The sequence below is a fragment of the Triticum urartu genome, chromosome 4A (assembly GCF_056163025.1).
Source record: "Triticum urartu cultivar PI428250 chromosome 4A, HENAU_Tu73, whole genome shotgun sequence".
NCBI classification, from domain to species: domain Eukaryota; kingdom Viridiplantae; phylum Streptophyta; class Magnoliopsida; order Poales; family Poaceae; genus Triticum; species Triticum urartu.
In genome coordinates this window covers 16,822,926-16,834,338 of record NC_141876.1, presented here as the reverse complement: position 1 = coordinate 16,834,338, position 11,413 = coordinate 16,822,926, and the positions used below count along the sequence as shown (strand labels likewise).

General features: G+C 45.5%; 1 protein-coding gene across 1 annotated transcript; it reads left to right on the top strand.

Moving 5' to 3' along the window:
• Positions 1–946: 946 nt before the first annotated feature.
• On the top strand, positions 947–4,184 carry LOC147974482 (uncharacterized). The gene is made up of 3 exons (XM_087517527.1): positions 947–1,665; positions 2,175–2,227; positions 3,592–4,184. The coding sequence occupies exons 1-3, from the start codon at positions 1,116–1,118 to the stop codon at positions 3,829–3,831; spliced, it is 843 nt and encodes a 280-aa protein (XP_087373653.1). The 5' UTR covers positions 947–1,115; the 3' UTR covers positions 3,832–4,184.
• The last annotated feature ends 7,229 nt before the right edge of the window (positions 4,185–11,413 follow it).

Sequence of the window (11,413 nt, the reverse complement as noted above, 5' to 3'; positions counted from 1 at the left end):
TCTATATTGATTTTTTTATTCTCAATGCAAGCTATCACTAGTGGGTCGCATTAAAGAATAAAAAATAAAGACTCTCAGTACACATCAACCTCTACTCTCCGCTTCAACCTTTTCACCTTTATGCATCGGACCACACTTTTTTTCAAGCACCCGCCTCTTGCAGAGGATCCCGCTGCTTCATCCGAACCTACTTTTCATGACATTCGATCCTACGTGGCCTACGAGGTATCACCCTAGGGCTATGCATTGGTCATGCCCTCGTAGAAAGAAAATTCACACGGCTCTAAAATCCATATGAAATGGGGACAAAAGCACGTATAACCGCGTCAAGACGCCACACATTCTCATGCCCACCTGGTTAGCTATATACAGGAGGAAGCTCGCACCGGGCGCGAAAGTGGGTGTTCGAGGGCTTAGTAACATCTTACATGTATTCCGTCTCAAGACCGAGCAACCCCCCTTCTCACTGCTCCTAAGCTTCCTCGCTAGCGTCTAACCATGTACGCTAAGCGTGGTTCGCCATCGTGTACCGTCTCTTCCTCTGTCAATGAAATGACAAGGCATCTTGCGTATTCACGAAAAAATAAACCATATCGAGATTCCTGAAGAAGCATACGGATGAATTCCATGAAAATTTCGCGACCATAATCATAAGTACTCTCTCCGTTTCAATTCAAATTACTTGTCGTGGTTTTAGTTCAAAATTGGAACGAAGAGAGTACGATCCAAAGTCTTCCATCATCGCAGGGAAAGAATTGCGCAGGGCTACAAAATCCATATGAAATGGGGACAAAAGCACGTACAGTAGTATAACCGCGACAAGACACCACTTGCAAAGATTTACGAGAACACGCGCACACACACCGTCTACTCTGGACCGTTCTCAACTCTGGGTAAAAAGGTGACGCCATTATTGAGTGGCGGCAGGATCGTGTGGAGGAGGTGCGTCGCCGCGGTCGCCGTCGTCACTCGTCACGCGCCCCCATGGCTCCCCATGCCCCCCCACGCGCGCGCTTTCGCTCTCACCTCTCCGTCTCCTCGTCTCGCTCGCCACCGCACCTCGGCCTCCGCTCATCCTTCTCCCCCGCGTCTCTTTCCACGCCGACGCGGCTGCCATGTGGGAGCACTTCCCGCCCCGGGCCTCCGCCGGGAGCCGCGGCCCCGCGCCGCCCTACCACCACCACCACCACCACCACCACGACCAGCAGCATGTCGCGCCGCCCGACTACCAGCAGCAGCACGTCGCGCCGCCCGACTGCCAGCAGCAGCATGCCGCGCCGCACGGCGACCCCGACCCGCTCGCCTCCGCCTGGATCCGCCGCCTCCACCTCGCCCCGAGCCCGCCGCCGCCGCGCGCCAGCCTCGCGCCCCCGCCGTCCCACGACCACGACGCCGTCTCCGCCCGCAGCGCCGGGTTCGGCCCCTTCCGCTGGAGCCCGCGCCCGCCGGTCGGCGCCCCTGCCCCATGTGGCGGTGGGGGCGCCCCGCCGATGATGTCGCCGTTCTTCCGCTCCCCGCCTCAGCCGCTCCCGGCGCTCGCGGGTGTCGGGGAGTTCCCGCCCGTCAGGCCCACCATCGGGTTCGGCAGCGGGTTCCCCGTGTCGCCGTCGCCGACGGTGCTTGGTGTCAACCCTCACGCATCTTGGTTACCGACGGCAGCTGCAGGTATCCATCATACACCTGATTTCCGCTGCGCGTTAACGTCAGAAATTGCTACGGTTTTGCTTTTAACCGTCTCAGCTCAAATTTTTCAAGAGTTCAGAGTTTAGAGTGGTGCCATCACTGCCATGAGCCCTTGGCTACCTCTACCTGTACACCATTTTTTTAGCATAGTTTCATTCATCTGTTTAATCGATACACCTTGCCATTTTCTCTTCACAACCTAGTACTACTTCCCAACTACCTTATCGCCCATGACGCCGGAGCTTCGAAAATGTATGAAAAATCTGGATTAAAAAATTAATTGATGCTTGAAAGTTCTACCAAGTGAGTGTTCTTACATTACAATGGCCATTTGTTCCGGCAATATGGTGTGACTATTGTGTGTGTTACATGTATCCAATTCTTCTCTTTCCTTTTAGTAGAAGTAATAGTTCTGCGGGGTTGCCAGACATACCGTTGGTTTCCCCCTGGGTCTTAATTGAACTGTGATGATGAAATTTCTCTTTGTGTAGGTTCAGCTTATCCTAACCATGATGTGGACATGGTTCCCATAAGAACTTCTCATGTAAGATTTTTTAGATGTATTTCCTTCATTACATGAGGACATGGATATTTATGGGTAACAGGGGTTGGTTGTTCTGCTGCTTTTAGATGCAGTCTTGAAACAACATATATATTTTTAGAAGTTGTAACAACTCTTTTTTTTTAAAATTGCAACAAACAACTAGGGGAAATTGATATGTTATTATATTTATGGGTAACGGGGTTTTGCTGTTCTGCTGGTTATGGAGAGATTCTCATAACAGCAGATAATGATTCCTAATAGGGAAAGTTAATATATTATTTTGAACTTCTACTGGTTGGAGAGGTACTGAATCAAACAATTCCACAGTTTGGGGGGTTAAAATCATACTTCGGTCAGAGTTCGGGGTGGTGGTGTTGCGGGGTAAACTCCACCCACCAGGGTTAAAAAATGTTCAAAAGTCCTGGTGCTCACATGTACACAGTACAGTGTGTTTCAGAATGAATTTATTGAGGGTCGTGGATTCATCTCTAGTCTACACCAATTGTAGGCATGTGTTACAGGCCACACTCGCGTTGTTGTGTGCGTGTAGAAATCATGAGCGGTTTGTAGATAAGTGCAGATATGGTTAGTATATGCATCAAATTCATTCCAGAGACCAGGAAAAAGCCGGAGTATTCTACAACCTATATGACCTTGATTCCTGAGTTCGTAGGAAGGGATGAAGAGTCACACGTGATCTTGGATGAGTGAGGTCAATGAATAACTAGTGAGATTATGTTAAGTGGTTCATGTGGTACATGAGAATGTCAATATACAGATAAAATAATAGTTCCATACTTCCAGCTTTGGCATGCACCAAAAGATATTTTGGTTCTGGATTTTGTAACGATTCTTTTGTCATGGAAACACTTCTAGTAAACTTGAATTACCTAGCTTATCAGTCCCTGGCCCCTCCCAATTCTTGGTCACAATCTTGCATATTCCTAACTAGTGCACAACTGCTAAGCTGTATCTTTGAGAGGCTTTTCGTGTGATGGTGCACAAAATTTCGCTAGCAACACTACAGAAATTTTCCACTTTGTTGATGGTCCATATATTAAACCACGAATCATCCTTGTTAGCTGCATTCCTGTTCATTATTATTCCTAGCTGGAGGAATGACAATATTTGCTTGCGAGATCTGGTTACCACTTACCAACTCTGCTCTGCTTCTGGATCACATTGTTTCATCGTTAATTACATAAAGAGTAGGAGAGGATTTATCACAAACAAGAACTGTGGGTTCCAGCAACTGTACCGCCAAGGAATGATAGCTAGCTGATAAAGACCCTGGACTGAATTCACTGTCTCTTGATGTGGTAGAGACATCTGTTGCTGAGAAACTGACCCTTCATTTCTTGCAGGATCTCCATGTTAGACAACACAGCATGATCCCACAAAATTTTGCAAGGCGCACCCCTAGTTCCAGCAGCGAACACGACGAGCCTTTCTCCTATTGGAACATGGGGAGGTTCCAGAGAAGCACCACGACTTCGTCGATCTCTCAGGTTGCTGTTGAGCCTGGTAATTTTGTGAAGAAGAGGAACGCTGACTCAAACAGTGTGCTCCCTCTCAAGTTCAGAAAGCTGAGTGGGGCTGGATAAAACTGCACCTTGGCGCCACGGGTTCTCCGTGCTCGGGGAGAAGCATACACACGCGCTTGCCTGGAGGAGCACGCGGCAGTGCTTCGCCACGCAAGGGCTCAAGAAGACGTCACCATTTGGTGTCTATCATGTAAAGTAAAGTAAGTTTTGCTCCAAAAACATCGCATGGTCTCCTTTGAGGCACCTATACGTTTGGTGTCGGATCTCAGCGGTGCTTACCGCTGGGATACATGCATGTTTCTTGAATTCAGGGTTTATATACAGGGTGGTGTGATGCGCTTTCGCGCTGCCCGTATACCTCAGAATAATGTCTCGCATCCTGATGAAAGAAATGAATAAATTTGCAATGAGAAGGCTGTATGTGTTCTTTTTGTTGCGTTCACTGTATTTTACTGTTGAACTGGTATGCTTGCAATTGTTTACCTAAATTCTGCTTGTTAGCATAGTATCAGTTTGAACTGAAGTTTCATGAACGTGGGATGTAAGGGGTGCGACGGTATTCATTGGTCTGCCTGTTGGTTGCTGTGCTGTGGAATGTGTAATAATTCCAGCAAGATTTCATGGCTAAAATCTCAACCTCGACAATTGTTTTTTGAAAAACTACCACTTGATAAGCTGGCGGCGTTTTGTGGACTACCGAGGAGCGAGCGGCGTTCTAAATTGAAAAAAAAAAGCAAAAAGAAAAGTTCAGAACATTTTGAATTTTTTGGACATCTTGGGTGCGTCAGGAGCGTGCAAAATTGCATGAAGAAATGATGTTCGAGGAGCTCTAGGCACAATGTTGTTGACACACGAACACGTCACGTGTATCCTCGATGCCGGGGGTGATGCACCGCAGCTCACGTGAAGGAGACCCGACCGACAGCGCGATACGCAAGAGAGTCGACGGGCGCTTTTGCAGACCCGAAAACCCCACACCCCCGGGAGGGACCCCGTCAGGGAGTGCGGCGGCTATGGGCTGCCCTAGGTCGATTCGCTCGCCCCTAGAGCCTCGGGATTCGCGGCTCTCAAATACGAAGAACAGCGAAGAACGAGATAGAAAAACGGTGGAGAGATAAAACGTAGATGAAAAGTAGTATATTGATTTGTTCGATTGTGTGTTGTTCAATCGGCCGTCACCCCCAACATATATAAGAGGCGGCTGGACTTTCCGTACAAGCAAAGGATTTATCTAGACTTTCCTTACAAGAAAATTACATCAATTCACGTCCTAGAATCCTAGTTCTGGCCCCACTCGGATTCAGCCCGAATCTGGTCCAATCTTCTGTCTTGCTCCTTGCGTGGGCTGTGGAATCTGCATATGACTTCCGATGGAGACGGTTCAAATATCAATTATGTGTGCTTTGACGAGGCCAACAATCCGTATGTTGATCACTTTTCCAAATAAGGCCATCTTAAATACTCCACGGGGTCATCTCTAATTTCGAGTCGGACTCGTTCATGTAGCTGACTGGACCGTCCGACTCTTGCAGCGTCTCTGCAGGTCATCGTATACTACGTCGGATGATGATGACTCCAAAAGCAAAGTTGACCGTTTCGACGTTACGAACAACTCCTATGTTGAACACTTCTTCATCCGAAGCCATCTAGATAAGTATTTGAGCCCATCTTCAGCATCTGGTCGGATTGGCCTCGACAGTTTCTACTGTTCACGGCAGCAAGCTTTCCCGGCAAGGTTACTGTTCACGGCGGCAAGCTTTCCCCGGCAGGTTACTGTTCACGGCGGCAAGCTCTCCCCCGGCAAGGTTACTGTTCACGGCGGCAAGCTTTCCCCGGCAAGGTTACTGTTCACGGCGGCAAGCTTTCCCCGGCAAGGTTACTGTTCACGGCGGCAAGCTTTCTCCGGCAGGTTACTGTTCATGGCGGCAAGCTTTCCCCGGCAAGGTTACTGTTCACGGCGGCAAGCTCTCCCCCGGCAAGGTTTTTGAGGCAGTAAACGACCTCGGATGAAAATGTGTCCAAAAGCAAAGTTGACCGTTTTGACGAGACGAAAAACTTTTGTGTTGAACGTTTTCCGATTCGAGGCCATCTTCTGGGCCAAAACACTCACGCATTACATCAGACACTTGCCAAGACATGTCTGGTCTTCCGCGTCATATTTCGCCTCTTGACAGGGCTGCATCCAGATAGCTCTAACTTTTGCATACGAACTCGGATTGAGATGATTTTTATATCAAAATCGACCGATTCGACGAGACGAAGACAATTCATGTAGAGCATTCCTTCATCCGAGATTGTCCTGGAGGCGTACTTGACCAAAAAGCACTCAGAACACCTAAATATGACAATCTGAGTATAGTTTTGGTCTTTGATATGATGCCGAATGATTATGGTCCAAACATCAAAATTGTTCCACTCGGCAATGTGAAATTTCTCATTTAGAATATTTTGTCATTTGAGGCCATCTCCATTGCATTCTGCATTGTGCCAAAATCAGGTGTCAACACAGGCCCCCCTGTTTTTTGGCAAAGCTTGCATGCCGAAAAATAATATGCATGGTGTTCGTTCTAAGGACGATGCCAACACTCCATCGGCCATTTATTTTTCTCAGGGCGATAATTATTTATCGGCCATGTTTGTGCTAAGGGCGACAATCGTATATCGGCCGTCGCCTACTTAGGCTTCCTGCCACACACTCGGGTGGTACTTCTTCAAATATTTGCCATTGAGAGCTCGAGGTAACAATGCTCCCTGTATTGATTCCACCAAATATGAATTTCCGGGAACAACTCTTGTAATCCTAAAAGGACCTTCCCAACTTGGAGACCACTTCCCGAATTTTCTATCTCTTGAACCAATCGGTAGAATCACTTTCCAGACGAGATCACCAACTTGAAAATTCTTCAACTTGACTTTCTTATTGTAAGCCCTTGCCACCCTCAACTTATCTCTCTCTATGGCATTCAAAGCAGCCAAACGTTTATCAGCAACCTCATCAATGTTGTCCATCATCAAGTTATAGAAGTCTATTGCCGATAAATCATTTTGTTTGGCTATTCTCAAAGCATTCAAATTTACTTCCACTGGTAAAACAGCCTCTTGACCATATACTAGCTCATATGGAGTCACCTTCGTAGCACCATGCCTTGAGATTCTATGTGCCCATAATGCCTCAGACAACAAGTCATGCCATCTCCTTGGATTATCCTCAATCTTCTTCTTGATGAGCTTGATTAAAATTTTATTGCTAGACTCAGCTTGTCCATTAGCTTGGGCATAATATGGGGAGGAATTGAGCAACTTTATGTTATAAGATTCGGCAAACTCTCTGACTTGGTGTGACATAAAAGATGAACCTTGATCTGTAGTTAACGTTTGAGGAATACCGAATCTATGAATAATGTGCTCGGTTATGAATTTAATTACCTCCGTATGCGTCATGTTCTTGAGAGGTACTGCTTCAGACCACTTAGTGAAATAATCAGTTGCCACCAATACGAACCGATGCCCCTTTGAAGAAGACGGATGGATTTGCCCAATAAAGTCTAAACCCCATCCTCTGAAAGGCCACGGCTTGATAATAGGATGCAACATAGCAGCGGGAGCCAATTGAATATCACCAAATTTTTGACAAGCTTCGCACCCTTTATAATATCTGAAGCAATCATTAATCATGGTCGGCCAATAAAACCCAGCACGTCGTAATAACCATTTCATCTTGGGAGCCGACTGATGAGTACCACAAAAGCCTTCATGTACCTCTCCCATAGCAACTCTTGCTTGGTCCTCATCCAAGCACTTTAAAAGAACATCATCAACTGTTCGGCGATAAAGATCATCATCCCTCATAGTATATTTAAAAGCCATACGCCGAACAGCCCTGTCCACCCTTTCACTCGGATTACGCAAGTAAGCAACAATGGGATTCCTCCAGTCGGAATTGTCACCTGCACTAGATTTTTTGTTAATGACCGAATCAGTGGGTTCTGGTTCGGCCTCTTCTATACTGGTAATACAAGACATCGGATTTTGAGAAATATGAAACATGCCATGATCAACATGGTATCCAGATGCTTGTTGTGCCAACTCATTTGCTTTCCAGTTGTCATGTCTAGATATATGTGCAATGCTAAAACAATCCAAAGTAGAGATTATATCTAGACATTTATCAAGATAAACATTAAGTGATTCGTCCAAACACTGAAAGACTTTGGATATTTGCTGTACCACTAGTAACGAATCACCATAAGCCTCAATATGTGTAACACCTATAGCAAGTAACATCTCTAGGCCGAATAACAATGCTTCATATTCGGCTTGATTGTTTGTGCAAAAATATTCTAAGCGGCATGAGGCTTCAAAAACAGCACCATGAGGAGATATTTAAACAATACCAACACCTTGGCCATTGCTACAAACTGACCCATCAAAGTATAATATCCATGGTACTAATGAAATAAGGTTCATATCAACATCATGCTTGTCATTAATCCGATGTTCAACAATGAAATTAGCAACAATTTGGCCTTTCATGGACTTTAGAGATTCATAAGCCAAATCATATTCAATCAAAGCATAAGCCCACTTGCCAATTCTACCACTAAGAATTGGCCTATGCAACATGTATTTAATGACATCGGTTTGACAAGCTACTACACAAGCACTCGGCACTAAATAATGTCTCAGTTTTGTGCAAGCATAATATAAGCATAGACATAATTTCTCAATAAATGTATACCTTGTCTCTGCGTCCAATAAGCGGCGGCTCAAATAAGTGATGGCATGCTCTTTTCCTTCGGTCTCTTGAGTTAGAACAGCACCAATAACTTCTTCCTCCGCTGCAATGTAAAGTCTGAAGGGTTCCCTATGCTTGGGTGCTCTCATCAACGGAGGAGTGCACAAATAATTCTTGATCATATCAAATGCTTCTTGATGCTTTGCCCCCCAAGTGAAATTAGCATCATCCTTTAACCGAAGGATAGGAGTAAATGCATCAACTTTCCCTGACAGATTAGCTATGAACCTTCTCAAATAGTTGACCTTGCCAAGGAACTTTTGCATATCTCTCTTGCATGTTGGAGCCTCCACTTTTTGTATAGCCTCTATCTTTTTGGGATCAATCTCTATGCCATCTTCATGAATAATGAAACCCAAAAACTTGCCAGCTGACACGCCAAAAGCACACTTCAAAGGATTCATCTTCAGTCCATACTTTTTCATTCTTTCAAAAGCTAAACGCAAATCGGCCAAGTGAGATTCAAAAGCATCCGATTTGACAACAATATCGTCAATATAAACTTCAAGTATGATACCGAGTAAATCATGGAAAATCAAATTCATAGCCCTTTGATATGTGGCTCCAGCATTTTTTAATCCGAATGTCATCACTGTCCACTCGAATAAACCAACGAAACCAGGGCATCGAAAAGCAGTCTTGTACATGTCCTCTTCGGCCATAAAAATTTGATTGTATCCGGCATTACCATCTAGAAAGCTAATAACCTTATGCCTAGAAGCATCATTAATAAGCATATCGGCTATTGGCATAGGATACTCATCTTTGGGTGTAGCCCTATTCAAATCTCTGAAATCAATGCACACCCTCAACTTGCCGGATTCTTTCTTCTCCACTGGGACAATGTTAGAAATCCACTCGGCGTACCTGCAAGGTCGAATGAAATTAGCTTCAAGCAGTCGACCGATCTCTTCCTTGATCCGGTCATATGTTTTCGGATTAAATTTTCTGGCCGACTGTTTATAAGGTCTAAAACCGGCCTTTATAGGCAACCGATGCTCCACTAGCTCTCGGCTTAACCCTGGCATCTCATGATATTCCCATGCAAAGCAACAAACATATTCTTTCAATAGCTCGATTAACTTAGCTTTACAATCGGCTTTCAAATTTTTGTTTATAAATGTCGGTCGAGTGACTGAACCATCTCCAATATCTACCTCTTCTAATGGATCGGCCGACGTAAAACCTTGTCCAAGTTTATCCATGTCATCCAACTCCTCTATAGACTCATACATATCGTTCTCGCTGGACCGATATTTCACAAGACGTTTTTGTAACCACTCAGAGCTAGAATCCATTTAAACATATCATACCTTGGAGCCGATTGCATTCAGTCGGCTTTAAAAAGACGGGCACAAAACCGTTCTTGGTTGCGCTGAGAAAATCAAACTCTGATAAGTCACGTCCCGTCAAGCAAGTAGCATTGGGATGTTGCCAATCCACCGATGCATCGGCCAAAGCAACACAGGCCGAGTTATCCGCATGAATGACTTCCACTTCATCATCAACCCACTGAATCAAAAACTGGTGCATAGTGGATGGCACGCACTGGTTTGCATGAACCCAATCACGGCCTAGTATGACGTTGTAGTTACCTTGCACCTCAGCGACAAAGAATGCAGTAGCCAAAGTTTTGCTTCCGACTGTAAGCTCCACATACATCACACCTTTGACTTCAGTTTTCTCTTTGCCTTCAAACCCGTTAAGCACCATATTGGTCTTGATCAATTCTTCATCAGGCAAACCCAATTTCTTGAAGACCGAATAGGGCATAAGATTTACCACAGCACCATCATCAACAAGCATCCGAGTGAGCGGCGACCCATTGATATGACCGCTGAGATATAATGGTTTCAGATGCGTTACTGGTTCTTTTGGCTTCTCGAATATCGCATTTTTAGGGCCAAAATCCAGCTGAGCCACCTCCCCTTCCTCATCTACAACACGAAACTCAGCAGGCAAGTAATACACCATATTGATATCCATACCTTCATGAACCGGTGTAGACTCATAGTCCAACATATCAGCCTCCTCCTCAAGTGCATCCACCGATTCAGAAATTTGTCCGAGTGAAGAAGAAGCAATAGGTAACGTAGACGATGCAATGATTGCATCGTCCTTTTTTGGTAGTGTAGGTGCTGCTGTGATAGGCGTAGAGGCCACTGTATCTCGTATTTGTTTGGGCCTCCACACTTGTTTTGTAGGTACCATAGGCCGAGTGTCATTGAACAACTTATCCCTTTGCTTCTCAGCCTCTTGTTCTGCCATCTCTTGGCTCCTTAACCTCTGTAATTTCCTCTTCTGTGTCTTTGTTAGCCCTGAAGGACACCACTTTGGCTGAGTGTATTTAGGATCTCTTGTTTTTACTCGGCTGGTGCTTGCTTCATAGTCATTAGCCGAGTGCTTTGGCGCGATAGAAAGTATCGGCTCAGTCGGTTTGCTATGCACAATTGGCTGCTGTATGGCAAATGTTTTGATGCCCAAGATAAGTGAGTCGGCATCCGTTTTCTCCTTGCTTTTTCCCGACTCAACTGCTGCAACACTTGGCGACTTAACACGCCATTCTTTTCGACTTTCCAGATGCATGAAATTTCCACTCGGGCGCAGCTTTTTACTCTGATGGAATCCGCTCGGATGGATGTCACTCGGATGGAATTCACTCGGATGGAATCCAGTCGGATGGAATCTACTTGGACACATTTTTTCACTCGGATAGCTTCCACCTGGATGCATCCTTACACTCGGATAATTTCCACTCGGTCGCATATTTTGACCAGCCGACTGATGGTCACCGATGTTGAGCCGGCCATTATATGAGTAATCAAGTCGATCCCACACAGATTGCCT